Below are 18,039 nucleotides of genomic sequence, written 5' to 3' on the forward strand. Positions count from 1 at the left end.
AAAACCAAGAAATTTAGTACTCATTCTGTTCATTTCACCTTATAGTTTACTCCTTTTGAATTGAAACAAAATAGTACAAAAGAGCTTTAAGTGATTACCGTTCAAATTTGATTTTTCAACATCTTTGTATTTCTTTTGTTAAAAAAAAAAGGAAAAAAAAACTTCTGTATCTTTCTGTACTTTTGATTATTATCGTAGATTTTTGTTAATTTCCCATTCATACAGAAAAAGAAAAAAAAAAAAAAAACAGTGAAGGAAAGTTATCTGGCACTCATCTGTTCATTGCAAAGTTTGGAGTTTCTAGAACAAGTGCTTAGAGGTACGCTTTAATTTGTTATTTGTGATTGCAGCTTGTTTGGATTCTTTTAATTTTTTGTTGATGTTGTTGTTGTTTGCAGATCTTACTTTTAGAATTCATTTTGCATCAGTCTTGTGGAAAGCACCATCCTTTCATTCATATCCAGGTTCAGTCTTGTGTGTCAATTTTTTATACTTTATTAGTTTTAACCGGATTAAAACACTACAAACAAAATTACAATTGTTTTTTTGTAACTATAATTGATATTTTTTATTGACACACACTATAATTGATATTATTAAATACAAAGTTAATTCATTTAGTTAATCAATGAAGTTTCCATACAAAGGGAAATAGCCGCTCTAGCAAGAGTATAATCAACCAAATAATTTGCTTGTCTCATATAAAATTTGACATCACATAAAATGACATAACTTAAGGTTAATAAACTAAATTTGAAATATTCACAATGGTTTGATTTAATAGCATCTACCACATTTGTGAATCAATAAAGTCAATTCATTTAATTAATCAATAAAGTTTTAATACAACGAGGAATAATCTCAAAATTATGGAAACTAGTTGCCCACGAAATTGTTGAATATATAAATTGATTTTGGGTTTGTTAGTTTTGGGCCTTGGGAGTTTTAAGTCCAAATTAGTGATGTAGAAAGTCCAATTTCTAGAAGCCTATTCTAGAGAAATCCATGGAGCTCTCTAGAAAATAAGGATAAGTTAAGATTTATGTAGAATGGTAGGGAAAATTCTAGAGAGTAGTTTATAGCCATTAGATCAACTTTGTGGTGGCAAAATCCTAGTCATTGATTTAGGGATGCCACTAGTATAAATAGAGGTGATGAACTTGTATCAAGCCAAAAAAATTACAAACACTCAATAATATAAGTAACATTCCCTTCCAACAAGTTTCATATCATCTCTCAAATACTTAAACACTTTCTCCACCTATTAAAGCTTCCTTCCAACAGAAATAGCCGTCCTAACAAGAGTAAAATCAATCAAATTCTCTTGTCTCATATAAAATTTGACATCAAAGTTTACATAAAATGACATATGTGAGAACTTCTATGCCGAGACTGCAGCTTGTTCACAACTAACTAGTCATTCCACAATTCAAAAGCATTTCTACCAACTTGTCGAGGCACGTTATGATTTTTGTTCCACACCTTATCATTACGATTATTTCAAATACACCATAACAATGTCAAGAGTTTGTAGAACAGAAGAGCGTGTTGTACGAAACGTGACAATGAATCTGTTCAATGTTGTGAGCATCCCGTTGAGCTTCATGATCCGTTCTTTTGAGGACGAAGTTTCCATTTTGAGGATGGCATCGCACTAGTCTAAGTTGGCTTCAATTCCTCTTTCTGTAAGATAGAAACCTAGGAATTTTCTGGCTTTGACACCTTAAAGTACATGCCTCTATGTTAAGTCTCATATTATATTTTCTCACCTTACTAAATATAGCGGATAGGCAGGTTTCTTGGTGGCCTTCCTCTGAGGATTTGACTATCAACTCATCCATGCACACCTCCAGACATTTTATAAGACTTCCTCTGATGATTTGGTCTAACACCTCCGGTGCATTTCTTCTTGAGGACGAAGTTTCCATTTTGAGGATGGCATCGCACTAGTCTAAGTTGGCTTCAATTCCTCTTTCTGTAAGATAGAAACCTAGGAATTTTCTGGCTTTGACACCTTAAAGTACATGCCTCTATGTTAAGTCTCATATTATATTTTCTCACCTTACTAAATATAGCGGATAGGCAGGTTTCTTGGTGGCCTTCCTCTGAGGATTTGACTATCAACTCATCCATGCACACCTCCAGACATTTTATAAGACTTCCTCTGATGATTTGGTCTAACACCTCCGGTGCATTTCTTCCGGTGAAACACCAAAAATATGTGTAATGGTCTTCAGACATCTTATAAGACTTTCTTCTAAGTTTAAGGGAAGGTTGGCCTCAATTTTGACGGTTCTAGCTGCATTATCGTCCACTGTATAGTGATTGTTAAGAGAAGAGAAATACAAAGAGACAAGATAAAAAGTGTCTAGGGTTTCATTACAATTAAGAAAGCTTAAATGCATAGTCTTACAATAAGAATATATACACTAGAGAAATAGGGAAATGAAAAAGTTTAAACTACCCTTACTTTTAACTAATAATAACTAGATTATCTAACATCTCCCCTCAAACTCACGGTGCAACAATAGGAAGCATCAAGAGTTTGTCGAACAACAAACGCAAAAACAAAAAAAAAATTCAATAATATAAACTTAAGATACTACTCATCAAGTTAAAACTTACTAAGCTTTAAACTTGTTACAAATTAACCCTGAAAATAAACCAACCAAACTAATAGCGTAACCAGCTAAGAGAAGCATCCAAAGTGAGTAACCATCAGAGAGAGAAGTAGCAGCCAAAGAGAGAAACCATCAAATAGAAGCATCTAAATAGATCATTAGATAGAGGCAAACCAAATCTAACCAATTCATCATCCAATACAGTCCAACCTAACCAGAACCAAACCAATAGAGAGAACCAAACAAAAGAATCGACGAACGGGCAAAGAGAAGCAACCAAACAGAAGAATCGATAGGGAGAAGTGCAATCAACAAGAATACTTAATAGGGGGAAGTGCAATGCAATTAGAAGAATCAATAGGGGAGAAATGCAATCAATCAGAAGAATTCAACAGGGAGAAGAAGAACCACCAATCAAAAGAATCAATAGGGCGAGACAGTCAAACTCACAGAGAAGCATTCAGACAGAAAATAAACCCATTAGAGAGAATCATCCAAACAAAAGAGAGAAATCGTCAGAGAGAGAGAGAGAGAGAGAGAAACTTCAAACAGAAGAGCCAACAAAGAGAGGAGCAACAAAAAAAGAGGAATCATCGGAAAGAAGCAAACGGGAGAAACTATCAGACAGAAGAAATCATCAGAGAGAAGTAATCAAACAAAAGAATTAACAGAGAGAAGACCAATCAAACAGAACCAAATCAAATCAAACCAAACAAAACCAAATTAAACTAAATCGAACGAAACCAAACCAAGACAAATTGAAGAACCAATACCAAAGCATAGAGACAACAACTCATACAATGCTTTTACCTTCAAATTGCATCGACAACAATCAACATCGTCGACATATGAAATACAACCAGGCAGCAAACATAAGTTGCAAACCGAAACAGAATTGGCAGCTCTGCTTGAACTTTCAACAAACCACACCATACACCTTTTGTTTTTTTTACCCAACAATTCATCCAAAATTTCCAAAAGCCTACCACCGTGCTTGTCACACACCAAATAAAAAGTACCATTAACAGCCTCACTTCACAAACCATAAACCCTACACACAGTACTTTGCCTCATAAGTTCACCATAACACCGAAACAACAAAAATTGTGTGGAATACTCTTTATATCAATAGCACTCACAATCCAAATATGACCAACCAATAGAAATCAAATATTGACCAGAAACTAATAGAATGAACCAAGTAAACTAGGAAGAAGAATTACAGTAGAGACCAATTAAAGAGAGAAACCAACAACAAAGAAGAAACAATCAAAACAGAGGAGTGGTGGCCAAAAATTCAAATCTTCCATCAATGAGAACTTTTCATATAAACACCTTGTAAGCACTTACTGGCTGCCTAGACCGCCACAAAACAACAATTGTCATTTCAAACTTACGTTCACACCTTCTTGTTGTTCCTATTGCAAACCCTTGAGCTTTTAGTTTTTCCGTTTTCAAGAGATTAGTGTTTGATATTTTAAAAAACTTGGTGGTGTTGTGTTTTGAAGTTCACAGAGGGTGAGAGAAAAATAAGGGTGAAAGAGATAAGGGTGAGAGAAATGAGGGTGAAAGAGTCAGAGAGATAAGGGTGAGAGAAATCAGTTTGTTCTTGTTGCTTTTCCCAAAAAAAAAATTCTTATTGGCGGTCTAGGCAGCCACAAAATGATATTTTTATTCGTTTTTCAACTTATTGGTGGTCTAAGCCTCCAGAAACTTATTTTTGTTTTTTGTTTTAACTCTGAAAACACTTACTGAGGGCTTTTTTTTATTGGGTCTTGCTAACGAGTGCCTCCGGGGCATTCGTTAAGCATTCTATTTAAAGAAACTTTTTATTCAAAAAGTTAAATACTACAATTTCCAATGCGTTGACTTTACGCATTCCGATAAAAATTCTATAAAAAGCTTACTATTTAAGGGCTTAAAGAGTGCCCGGGGGCACTATTTAGCATTTGCCTTTTTTATTTAGTGAGGGTTTAAGCCGCCAATAAATTATTGAGGGTTTAAGTCGCCAATAAATGTTTTATAAATCTGTTGGTAAATTGAGATATTCTTGTAGTGTGTTCTGTTTCAATTTATAATCTGTTTTGTTTTTATTTTTAAGCATATCATATTTTTTTTTTGTGTATTTATTTTATATTATTTTTATATATATTTTTTTAATGAAATTACAGTGAATTGAAAGATATAAAACTTGCAACGTGATTAAAAATAATAAGGATAAATTAGTTATTTTGGTGGTAATCAATTTTAATATATTAATAATAATTAATAATAATAGTAATAGATTTAACTCAAAAGAAACTTAGCTTTAGAAACTAAAGTATTCATAAATATATAAAATAATTTATCAAAAAAACAAAGTAAACAACAACAACATAGTTAGTTGTGATGACCTATGATTGATATTCAGTGTAACATTCGTAGCAATGAAAATTCATAATAGAGCTTTGAATCAAAACACGTCTCAACTTGGTATTAATCTGAAGAAATTCAAAAAACAAGTATTTTCGTTTATACAGGTAAGAAATAATAACGATTGGTAACCTAATAATAATAAAAATTGTAATAAGGATAATTTTGGAATTTTTAATATAAACTGAGGATAGTTTTCTCAATTTAATATAATTAAAAAGAGCTTCCCTCCCTTCCGAATCCCCCGATTTAGGAAAAAGTAAAAAGTGGATTTATGAGGGATTTTGCTCCTCTCATCTCCTCTCTCCTTTCTTCCTAGCAATTGAAATTAGTGCACAACCGAAATTATAAAATAAAAAAAACTTGGTGCCCAACCGAAATTATTAAAACATATTACAATTAAACATTCCATATTCCGCAACCAAAAAAAAATTTCTATATTCCGTCTCAAGCTTTTACCAAAATATACTACATAGTTGACAAAATTAAAAATACATAAAATTTGTCTTAAATGTCTAAAATTTGTCTAAAATGTCTAAATTATGTGTGGTTGTTTTATCTACATGATATTTTTGACATCATCAAAATTTTTCACTTTCAGACGGACTCAAGCCACAAGAACGAGGAGAAGAAAAGAGAATCAATGGATTATCTAATTTCTACTGTTGAAAAAGTTTCTGGTTATGCCTTTGAGCTTATTAGACGTCAAGCAAGTTACTTAATATTTTATAAACGCAATTTCGATACGTTAGAGACTAATGTTGAAGGCCTTAAGAATGAACGAGAAAGAATCCTCCATTTGATTGATGAAGAAAGGCGAAATGGTAAACTAATCGAGAGAGATGTGGAGAACTGGTTGGAGAAAGTGAACGAGGTTATTGAAAGGGCAAATAAACTTCAAAATGATCCTCGTCGTGCCAATGTCAGGTGCTTTACCAATTTGATTTTGCGTCATAAACTAAGTAGAAATGCCACAAAAATTGATAAAGATGTTCAAGCTCAAGAAAAAGGGAAGTTTGATCGAGTTGGTTACCGTCCCCCCTTAGATGATGACATAGCAGCCACCTCTTCTTCTACAGAAGATTGTGAAAACTACGAGACAAGGAAGTCACTTAAGAATGATATTGTGAAAGCTCTAGGAGATCTTAGTTCATGCAACATTGGGGTCTATGGTTTGGGTGGGGTGGGTAAGACCACTCTGGTTGAAGAACTTATTAAGCTAATAGCAAACCAACATAAGTTGTTCCATAAAGTGGTTATAACACATGTATCCAAAAATCCAGACATTAAAACAATTCAAGGGGAGATTGCGGATTTGTTGGGTTTACAATTTAATGAGGAGACTATTCTTGGCAGAGCACATCGCCTAAGACAAAGAATTAAGATGGAGAAAAGTATCCTTGTCATTCTAGATGATATATGGACCGTGCTTGATTTGAAGAAAGTGGGAATCCCATTTGGTAATGAACATAATGGATGCAAATTATTGATGACATGTAGAAATCAAGATGTTTTGCTACAAATGGATGTTCCAAAGGATTTCACTTTTAAACTTGAACTTATGAGTGAAAACGAGACATGGAGCTTGTTTCAGCTTGAGGTTGGGGATGTGATTAAAGATCACAATTTGAAAGATACAGCATATCAAATTGCCCAAAAATGTGAAGGTTTACCTCTTATGGTAGTGACAGTGGCACGTGCAATGAGAAATAAGAGGGATGTCCAATCTTGGGAATATGCATTAACAAAATTACAAAGTAATGATGATAATAATGATGGTATAGGGATGGAACCAAAGACTTATTCTGCTTTGGAACTAAGTTATGAATCATTGGAAAGTGATGAAATGAGGGATCTCTTCTTACTTTTTGCATTACTATTAGGTAATGATGCAAAGTACTTTCTGCAACTTGCAAAGGGTTTAGGCATGTTAAAGCATTCTAATACCATGGCTGATGCAAGAAATAAACTTCACACAATAATCAAATCTTTGGAGGCGACTTGTTTGCTTGAAGTTAAAACAGGAGGAAAGATCCAAATGCACGACTTCGTTCGTGATTTTGCTACCTCTAAAGCACGCAGGGACAAACATGTATTTATAAGAAAACAATCAAATGATGATTGGGCAACCAAGGATTTTTTAAAAAGGTGCACGCAGATGGTCGTAGATACCATTCCTACCGACATGTTTCCTCAAACGTTTGATTGCCCAAACATCAAGTTTTTCTGTTTGACATGTTTGAACCGTTCTTTAGAAGTCCCTGATAATTTTTTTGAGCATATGGGAAGCCTTACGGTGCTAGATTTAACACGCTTTAACTTTTCTTCATTACCCATCTCATTTTGGTTCCTAACAAACCTTCAAACATTGTGTTTGGATTCTTGCATTTTGGAAAATATGGATGCTATAGAAGGTTTAAAAAATTTACAAATTCTTCGCATCTGGAAATCTTCAATGATTAAGTTGCCAAGTGCAATAGGGAAATTAACTCAATTGAGAATGCTTGATTTGAGTGATTCAGGAATAGAAGTATTCCCATCCAACATCTTATCTAGCTTGATTAAACTAGAAGAGTTGTACATGGGCAATACCTCTATTAATTGGGAAGATGTGAATTCAATGGTTAAAAATGAAAAAGTTAGCATTGCTGAACTTCATAAACTACCCAACTTAACTTCTCTAGAATTACAAATTCGTGAGACTTGCATGTTGCCAAGGAACATGCGATTGATGTTTGAGAAGCTGAAACGCTTTAAAATAGCTATTGGAGATGTATGGGAATGGGCTGACATTAAGGATGAAACCTTAAAAACATTGATGCTCAAACTTGATACTAACATACATTTGCAGTACGAAATTAAAGCATTGATTAAAGGTGTTGAGAATTTGTACTTGGATGATGTTGATGGAATTCAAAATTTGCTTTATAACCTAAGTGCGGACGGATTTCCTTTGCTGAAACATCTCCTCGTCCAAAATAATGCAAACATGAAGCACATTGTTAACTCAAAAGAGAGAAATCAAATCCATGTGTCCTTTCCCATCTTGGAAACACTAGTACTTCACAATCTTAAAAACTTGGAGCATATATGTCATGGTCCACTTTCAATTACTTCTTTTGGAAGTCTTAGTGTTATCAAAGTCAAAAATTGTGTCCAATTGAAATATCTTTTCTCCTTTACAATGGCTAAAGGACTTCCCAAACTTTCTAAGATTGAAGTTTTTCATTGCAATTCGATGAAAGAGATAGTGCTCGGAGACAACAATTCAAGTGCAAATAATGATATAACCAACGAAAAAATTGAGTTTCCTCTATTATGTTCTTTGACTTTAGAATATTTGGAGACACTTGATAATTTCTTCTCTTGTTATTTGACACATTCCAAAACTAAGCAAAATCATCAAGGCTTGGAGCCTTATGTTTCTACACCATTTTTCAATGCCCAGGTATGTTATTATTTTTTGAAGCTTATTTTTTAAGTAGGCTTGCTATGTTTTTAGGTTAACAACCCCCATATATATATATCTTATCATTACTAAGCCTTCAATAATATATCATCTAATTTGTTTTAATGTAGGTTGCTTTTCCTAATTTGCATACTCTTAAATTGAGCTCACTTCTCAATTTGAGTAAAATTTGGGATGACAACAATCATTCTATGTACAACTTGACTAGTTTGATTGTGGATAATTGTGTTGGATTGAAATACTTATTCTCCTCCTCTTTAGTTGCAAGTTTTAAGAACCTCACAAACCTTGAAATAAGTAATTGTCCTGTGATGGAGGAGATAATATCTAAAGATGAGAGGGACATTGCATTGAAAGAGGTATGATAATTCTAACCATTATTAGGAACATTCCAATTAATTTTAAACTTCCATATAAAAAATTAATGATAAAGATACTGTTTTATTTATGAACGCATATACAGGTTCATTTTTGCAAATTAGAGAAAATCATATTGAAGAGCATGGACAAGTTGAAGACAATATGGCACCATGAATTTGAAACATTGAAGATGTTGCAAGTGAACAAGTGTAGTAAGATTGTGGTGGTTTTTCCCTCTTCAATGCAAAAATCATATAATAAGCTAGAGATGTTGGAGGTTACAGATTGTGGTTTAGTGGAAGAAATATTTGAATTGATCCGCTTCAAAGAAAGTAGCAGCATAGAAGAAGATACAACAACCCATTTAAAAGAAATTAGTATAGATGAATTGCCAAAGCTAAAAAAGATATGGAGTGTGGATCCTCAAGGAATTCTTAGTTTTCAAAATCTAATGAATGTACAAGTAAATAGTTGTGCTAGCTTGGAATATCTATTACCACTTTCAGTAGCCATTCATTGTTCACTTCTCAGCAAACTTGATATAAAATATTGTGGAAACATGAAGGAAATTGTTGCGGAGGAGAAAGAATCTAGCAGCGTGAATGCATCTCCTATATTTGAGTTTAATCAACTGAGTACTTTAATACTTTGCAACTTATTTAGACTCAAGGGTTTCTTTGCTAAAAACCATACCCTAGCATGTCCATCATTGAATATAATTGATGTTTACAGTTGTCCAAAGTTGATCTTGTATAGAACTCTGTCTACAAGAAGCTCCAAAAATATTCGAGATGACAAAGTCTCTGTTTCAACGCAACAACCACTTTTCATTGTCGAAGAGGTATGCATATCATATCATGTAAATATTTATAGACAGTAGTCATGAATGTTTAATTTTTCTCAATTGCTCTTTAAATGTGTTGTATGTAGGTGATTCCAAATTTGGAGGAATGGACAATAGATGGTGAGGAAGCTAACATGATATTGCAAGTCCAAAATTCAAGTGGCCTATTCACAAAAATAACATCTCTTGAGTTGTGTTATTTTAGGAATGACGATACAGTATTATTTCATCATTCCTTACTTGAAAATGTGCCCAATCTTGAGTCACTATTTGTTACACAATGTTACTTCAAGAAGATATTCCAAGATGAAGGGAGGACTCACACACAAATCAAAGTGTTGTCATTAAGTTCATTACCTAACCTCGAACATATTTGCAAGGGAGGATCCCAAATTGAGTTCCTTCAATTCTTATGGGTTAACAACTGTTCTAGTTTGATAAATTTATTGCCCTACTCTGCCACCTTCAGTCATCTGGTACATATGGAGATAATATGTTGCAATGGGTTAAAATATTTATTGACATCTCCAACAACGACTCAAAGTTTGGTCAAACTCTCCACACTGAAGATAAAAGAATGTAATTCACTTGAAGAAATAATAGTTACTGGAGGAGAGGAAAACATTCACATTACATTTATTAGTTTAAAAATATTGATGTTGGAATGTTTGCCTAGCCTCAACAGATTTGGCTCTAGTAAGTGCTTCTTCAAATTTCCGTTGCTGGAAGTAGTAGTTGTGAGAGAATGTCCTCGCATGAATGTTTTTTCTGAAGGATATACAAGTACACCATATCTTCAAAAAGTTCAAATTGCAGAAAATGATCAACAGTGGTTTTGGAGGGGAAACCTAAATGATACAATAAGCAACATGTTTGAAGATAAGGTATGGACTTTTGTATTTTATTTGGATACATGATAAATATATTAGTCTCTTAATATATTGATTTGATTGATCAGGTTGCATTTTCTATGTTCAAATATTTGGCCTTATCCGACTACCCTGAGTTGAAGGATTTGTGGTATGGTGAACTCGATCGAAATGTATTTTGCAATTTGAAACATCTAGTGGTGAAGAAATGTGATTTTTTATCACATGTACTTTTTCCATCAAATGTAATGCAAGTGCTGTATGGATTGGAAGAACTTGAAGTAACAGATTGTGATTCATTAGAAGCTGTGTTTGATGTGGAAGGTATGAAGTCTAAAGACACATTGGTAAAAAAACAAAGCACCCAATTGAAAAAATTGACTTTGTCTAGTTTACCAAAATTGAAGCACATATGGAATGAGGATCCTCATGAAATTATAAACTTTGGAAACTTATGCACGCTGAAAGTTTCTACTTGCCAAAGTTTGTCATATATATTTTCATTGCCACTGTGTGAAGATCTTCAACATCTTGAAATGCTTCAGATAGAGCTTTGTGAAATTGAGCAAATTGTAGCAATGGAAGAAGGATCAATGGTACATAGCTTTAATTTTCCTAAATTGATTGAATTGAAACTGTTTAATTTGACAAAGCTTACGAGCTTCTATCGTGGAAAGTATACTTTAGACTGCCCTTCATTAAAGGATTTGGATGTATTTCGCTGTGGTGCCTTCAACCATTTGGACTTGTTTTCTATTGAAAAGGTAAATTTTACCCTAATTTCTTTTTTTTTTTAAGGGTTAAATAATTTTTTTTTTCCTATAAATATCTCGAATTTTGTTTTTAAGTCTCTATAAATATTTTCAACAACTTTTAGTCTCTCAAATAATTTTTATCACAATTTTTTGTCTCTATTTTTAATCAAACTTTTGTATACTTTCATATTTTTGAATGGTTTTGTATTCAATTTTATAATACTATAAGAACATCTCCCATAAAAATTCATAACTTTTTAACATTTGATAAATTATTTATGAATTTTCATGTGAAAAAACAAAAAAAATTATATTTAATTCATCTTCTGTTAAAAATAAAATCAAACTTTTGCAAGAACGATTCTTATAATGTACTAAATATGACCATTAAAAAATATTTAAAATTTCGAATGATATGCATGAGTTGACTGAAAAGTATGGACAAAAAATCATGATAGAAAATATTTTAGAGACCAAAAGTTGCTGAAAATTTTTATTAGGACTAAACGAAATTTGAGATATTTATATCATTTCTTTAATTATTTGTCTTTTGTCATAATAAACTTTTCTTTTTGGATGTTTAATTTTTCAGTTGAGTCGTAACTTGGAGAAATTGACAATAAATGACACAAATTTGTTGGAGATTTCGAATCAAGAAAATATCTTTCAAAAAGTTGAAATTCTTACTTTAGAATATTGCTTGGATGTAACTCCTACAAATTTTCTGAATGAATATTCTCACTCAATTTTTCCTAATCTTGATACATTGAAAGTGTATCTGAGTTCTTTTGAAACATTGTTCCCCACTACTACGAGTTATCTCAGTATGCAAATTTTAAAGCAAAATAAGAAGACTTTCCATTGGACCATCCTCTGTTACAAGATCTGCATGAATTATTTGTAACTAATTCTCCAAGTTTGATAAGCTTGGTACCATCGTCGACATCTTTCACAAATTTAACCTCTTTGTTAGTGGTAAATTGCAAAGAGTTGAATTATTTGATAACATCTTCAACGGCTAAAAGCTTAATTCAACTCACAACATTAAGAATAATGAATTGTGAGAAGATGTTGAATATCGTGAAGATTAATGATGAAAAAGCAGATCAGGAAGACATCATATTTGAAAACTTGGAAATCATGGAATTCCTTTCTTTGTCAAGTTTGAGAAGCTTCTGCAATGGGAATCAAACTTTCATATTCCCATCTTTGCTATGGCTCACTGTTAAAGAATGCCCTCAAATGGGGATCTTCTCATCAGGAGTCACAGTAGCACCTTATCTGAATGAAATTGATGTGGGAGAAGGAACTATTCGATGGAAAGATGACATTAACACAACTATTCAGCATTTATTCCATGAAAAGGTACACAATATTATTGTATTATAAACATTCATAACTTGATCATTCAATTCCTAATCATGTAATAAAATCAATAGGATAAAATTAATTGAACTAAAAATAGAAATTCAAATTAGAAACTTGAACATATAAGCTAAGACATAGCAAATAGAATTTTAATTCCAAGATTTACCATAAACCCTAGAAAATATTTAATTATACATTGTCAAGAACATAAAAATAAGATTCATGAAATTAGGAGAAAAGAATAAAACCCAAAAGATAGAAATGTTGTTCAAAGGCTTCAATCTCCCCTCCAAAATCTCCTCCTCTGTTCTCTGTACAGCGTCCTCCTTCAATTGAAACCAAGAAGCTCTATTTATAGCTTCCGTCGCTGACTCTGTTCCTTATTTGCTGAGTGTTTCTATTTGTTTCTCAAACAACCTTTGAGTTTCTATAAGCAAATTTTTCAAGAGACCACTTTTCAACATAACCCATTTTTAAGTGGTTGTATCTTTGTCTCTCATTTTTACCACTCACACTCCAGCTCTCTATCAATCTATCGGATCACAATATTACTGAGTGTATTGAGTGTATTTTGTATAAGCTTCTCAAACTAGTTTTGAGTTTGTGTATAAGCTTAGATCTAGAACAACTTCCTTTGTAAAAAAAGATGACTCAAGTCAATACGTAACTATTGATTGAGTGACACCTCTGTAAGGCTGAGGTAGATTAAGCTTGTAGGGATTGAAGGTTTTGATCAAAGAAGATTTGTATTTGAGATCGGTAGTATCCAAAGCTCATAGTGAAAACTCACTGGCGTGGGGACTGGACTAACCCATCATTTGGGTGAACCAGTATAATTTTTGTGTATGAATCTCTCTTACCTTTAACTCTTTATTTACTGTAAACACACATCACACATACCACTTTATTTACATTTAACTTGAACTCTCACGCAGCGAAGAACATTCTTAGAACAATCTGTTTTATCATTCACTAACATGTATCCAAGTATACACTTGAGATTAATTTTGTAGAATGCAAGAATAATTTTAAAAGGGTCACAATTCAAACCCCCCTTTCTTGTGACTATTTCTTCCACTTCAGTAATTAGGAATTGATTCACTAGAGACACAATCACATGATATTTTAAATGAATTTGATCACAACCACTAGATTAAAAAATTTCAACGGATTTGATTTGGTGTCAAATAAAGTTTGACACCTGGTGTCAACGGAGCCTAACTCTCTCTCTCTCTATATATATATATGAGAAAGAAGGAATACACCAAAAGAGTCCACAAAAAGGAATACAAGATGTACCGAGCCATCAAATAAAGAAAAAATACAATGAACTCAAGAAAACTTCTAAGACGTCCTTGACTAGAGTTAGAGCCACCAATCCCAAAACAGTCGAGGAATACGAAGGGAGAAAAAGAAGAAAACCAGAAGAGAAAACAAAAAATAAGCTGACACCCATCACCAAACCCAAGGAACACCACCACACAAAACTCTAACGATTCTAACAAAGAAAATTAAGCACTAATAATGAACTCACATAAAACTTATTTGTATTAGCTATTATTCATAAACTCATAAATAAGCAGGCCAAGTGAAAGAATTGCCTACCACACACACACACACACATATATATATATATATAAAACCTGATGTGTGAAAATCAAGAAAATCAATGTCTTCATACATGATTTTAAAACATATTATGACTTAGTAGTAGTTAGTATTTGAAGTAGTAGTGTTAATTTAGAATGTAGAATGCTGAATAGTCTAGTTGAACTTAAAGCAAATGTTTCATATCATGGGACAATAGACAACACATTTAGTAATCAATTTATATATTGTGGGAGGAGATATATAGTGTATGTGGAGAAAATCTACAATATCATTGACATGAATTCTCAAAGGCTTGAATACAATTGTACATAAGTTGACCAATTTATAATACAGTTCACTTTTATTTTTTAGAAAACCAGCTGTATGAAAATCAAATTATAACAAGAAAAATAATGCCGTCATACAAGATTTTTTTATTCCATTTATGGCTGCTATTATTTTAAGTATTTTGAAATTAAAAATTCAATTGTGAATTACTTGAGTAACCATTGCCAAATAGTTAGGACTGAAATATTTGTTATTTGTATACTGTTTTAATATACAGTTGATATATTTGGCCTTATCCGACTACCCTGAGATGAAGGATTTGTGGTATGGTCAAGTTGATCAAAATCTATTTTGCAATTTGAAACATCTAGTGGTGAACAAATGTGATTTTTTATCACATGTACTTTTTCCATCAAATGTAATGCAAGTGCTATATGGATTGGAAGAACTTGAAGTAACAGATTGTGATTCATTAGAAGAAGTGTTTGATGTGAAAGGTATGAAGTCTAAAGACATGTTGATAAAACAAAGCACTCAATTGAAAACATTGACTTTGTCCAACTTACCAAAATTGAAGAACATATGGAATGAGGATCCTCATGAAATTATAAACTTTGGAAACTTATGCACGCTGAATGTTTCTACATGCCAAAGTTTGTCATATATATTTTCATTGCCACTATGTGAAGATCTTCAACATCTTGAAATGCTTGAGATAATATATTGTGGAGTTGAGCAAATTGTAGCAATGGAAGAAGGATCAATGGTACATAGCTTTAATTTTCCTAAATTGAATAAATTGAAACTATTTTGTTTGACAAAGCTTACGAGCTTTTATCGTGGAAAGCATTCTTTAGAATGCCCTTCGTTAAAGGACTTGAATGTATATCGTTGTGATGCCTTCAACCATTTGGACATGTTTTCTATTGAAAAGGTAAATTTTACCCTAACTTGTTTTTCTTTAATTATTTGTCTTTGTCATAATAACTTACTTGTAGTTATTTTATTTTTGGATGTTTAATTTTTCAGTTGAGTTGCAACTTGGAGAAATTGGCAATAAATTGCACAGATTTGTTGGAGATATTGAATCAAGAAAATATCTTTCAAAAAGTGCAAACTCTTTATTTTCATTACTTCGATGAAACTCCTACAACTTTTCTGAATGAATATTTTCACACAATATTTCCTAATCTTGATACATTTCAAGTGCGCGATAGTTATTATGAAACATTGTTCCCCACTACTACTGGTTATCTCAGTATGCAAATATCAAAACAAATAAATTTTTTGATGGTTTTCGAATTGAAAATGCTCAAACACATCTGGCAAGAAGACTTTCCATTAGACCATCCTCTGCTAGCAAATCTTCATGAATTATATGTAATGAATTGTCCAAGTTTGATAAGCTTGGCACCATCGTCGACATCTTTCACAAATTTAACTTGTTTGGCAGTCGACAATTGCAATGAGCTGTATTATTTGATAACTTCTTCGACAGCTAAAAGCTTAATTCAACTGGCAACATTAATTATATCAAATTGTGAGAAGATGTTGGATGTTGTGAAGATTGATGATGAAAAAGCAGATCAGGAAGACATCATATTTCAAAACTTGGGAGGCATGCAATTAACTTCTTTGTCAAGTTTGGGAAGCTTCTGCAATGGGAATCAAACTTTGGTATTCCCATCTTTGACAACGCTCAATGTTGAAGAATGCCCTCAAATGGAAATCTTCTCAACAGGAGTCATAGTAGCACCTTATCTGACTGAAATTGGTGTGGGAGAAGGAATTATTCGATGGAAAGATGACATTAACACAACTATTCAGCATTTATTCCAAGAAAAGGTACACAATATAAGTAATTTAAATAGCTTTGTAAAAAAAAAAAGTAATTTAAATAGCTATAAACATCATAATATTTATATTCATGAATTAGTTTTTGCTTTTTTCTGCTTAATTTTCCTTATGTATGAAAGTTAAACCCCTATTACTTAGTAATGTTAAAGAAACAAGATGTTCGAAAATCAAACTATATGTCTTCATAAGAAAATATGAAAATATGTTCTTCATACATGATTTTTTATTCCATTTATGGTTGCAATTATTTTAAGTATTTTAAAATTAAAAATTGAATTGTGAATTACTTGAGTAACCATTACCAAATAGTTAGGACTGATATATTTGTTAATAAATGTTCACAGGAAGTCCTACGTTCTAATGTGCTGAATGAGACCATCGTATCTTCACATTTGCAAGGTACACGATGCAATTATTCTCTTTTATACATTTGATATTTTTATCTTATGGTGAGCTTTGTAAAACATACAACCAGAGATATAATTAAGTTTACACATCAAATAGAGATAGGAAATATAAACCTAAGAAATTGCCCCCAACCAAGAGTTATCTTTCAATAGCTAATGATCTCCATTGTTGTACCTACGAGCTTTAGGTTTATGAATCCTTATATAGCAACCTCTGAGCTTTAGGTTTATGAGTCCTTATATAGCAACTCTCATGGTAATTGGGATACGCTGACTTGTCCTGCAAGTATAACCCAAAGAAATGGGAGGTGACAACTATCCTCTCCAATCCAGAAAACATAGCACCTAGTGTGCTTGACTCAATAATTCTAAAATCTAACTAAAATGACTCAATAAAGGAAATGATCAACATATTGATAGTAATCCAAGTATCAAGGGCTTAAATTCATCACATAAAGTGACTCATCACTTAGTCTAATCAAAAGCTCTTACTATAGAAATAATCAGTACAACCAATATCTTCTTACTATTACTAGGAATTGACTAAACATCAAAATAATTATCAACTTTGGTGAAACTAAAGTCGATCAAAATAGTCACCCTGATGAGACTCTTAAATTCGAAGTTATCTAGATCTGCGTTAATGTAATTGATTAGAGTTTTATAATTATTTCCTTCCATTGTTTTATGCTTTTTGATGATGTTAATTGTTTGTTAATTGTGCGAGCAGATGAGAAGCTAGTTGATCAAGATGATATTGAGGTAGACCCGGAGGAGGGACCGACAAGCCATAGTAGAAATGATATAGTTTCCCTTAATTATTTTATGTTGTCATTGTTTTTCCTGTTTGTTTATGTTATTTTGGTTTTTAGGATCGACACAAAGATTATGAGACTTTGGTGTTAGATTCTAATATGCTTGATTTATTGTTATTTCAACTATTTTTTAGTGATTTCTTTTGGATAGTTATTATTGCTCTACACTCTTTTTCCCTTCACTAGGTTTTATCCCACTAGGTTTTACTAGTAAGGTTTTTAACGAGGTAGAAACAATTCATTTTATTTATTTTGGGTTTTGGTCTAATCCTCCCAAGTTTGTATATTCTTCTCTTTTTGTATTATTAAATAAAATTTATAAGGTGCTGCAATTCATTTGTGATAGGGCCTTCCCTTATGATGAGATATTTTGCGCTCTATTTC

The 18,039-nt window shown here is 32.4% G+C and overlaps 2 protein-coding genes and 1 long non-coding RNA gene across 4 annotated transcripts; all 3 read left to right on the forward strand.

The window, feature by feature from the left end:
- Positions 1-12,234, forward strand: LOC123902278. Of its 2 annotated transcripts, XM_045951962.1 has the most exons (8): positions 1-319; positions 399-464; positions 5,635-8,481; positions 8,613-8,861; positions 8,966-9,703; positions 9,793-10,590; positions 10,665-11,339; positions 11,923-12,234. In XM_045951962.1, the coding sequence occupies exons 3-8, from the start codon at positions 5,677-5,679 to the stop codon at positions 12,232-12,234; spliced, it is 5,577 nt and encodes a 1,858-aa protein (XP_045807918.1). In that variant the 5' UTR covers positions 1-319; positions 399-464; positions 5,635-5,676. The 2 variants fall into 2 exon arrangements, with proteins under 2 accessions (XP_045807918.1, XP_045807919.1); XM_045951963.1 differs by lacking the exon at positions 1-319 and having other exon boundaries at positions 376-464.
- On the forward strand, positions 12,129-16,660 carry LOC123902283. The gene is made up of 3 exons (XM_045951970.1): positions 12,129-12,695; positions 14,854-15,510; positions 15,606-16,660. The coding sequence occupies exons 1-3, from the start codon at positions 12,384-12,386 to the stop codon at positions 16,554-16,556; spliced, it is 1,920 nt and encodes a 639-aa protein (XP_045807926.1). The 5' UTR covers positions 12,129-12,383; the 3' UTR covers positions 16,557-16,660.
- A 115-nt stretch (positions 16,661-16,775) lies between these two features.
- On the forward strand, positions 16,776-18,013 carry LOC123902285. Its single transcript, XR_006807533.1, has 2 exons — positions 16,776-16,832; positions 17,571-18,013. It is a non-coding gene; the product is annotated as an uncharacterized LOC123902285 (long non-coding RNA).
- The last annotated feature ends 26 nt before the right edge of the window (positions 18,014-18,039 follow it).

Source organism: Trifolium pratense, linkage group LG1, assembly GCF_020283565.1.
Source record: "Trifolium pratense cultivar HEN17-A07 linkage group LG1, ARS_RC_1.1, whole genome shotgun sequence".
NCBI classification, from domain to species: Eukaryota; Viridiplantae; Streptophyta; class Magnoliopsida; order Fabales; family Fabaceae; genus Trifolium; species Trifolium pratense.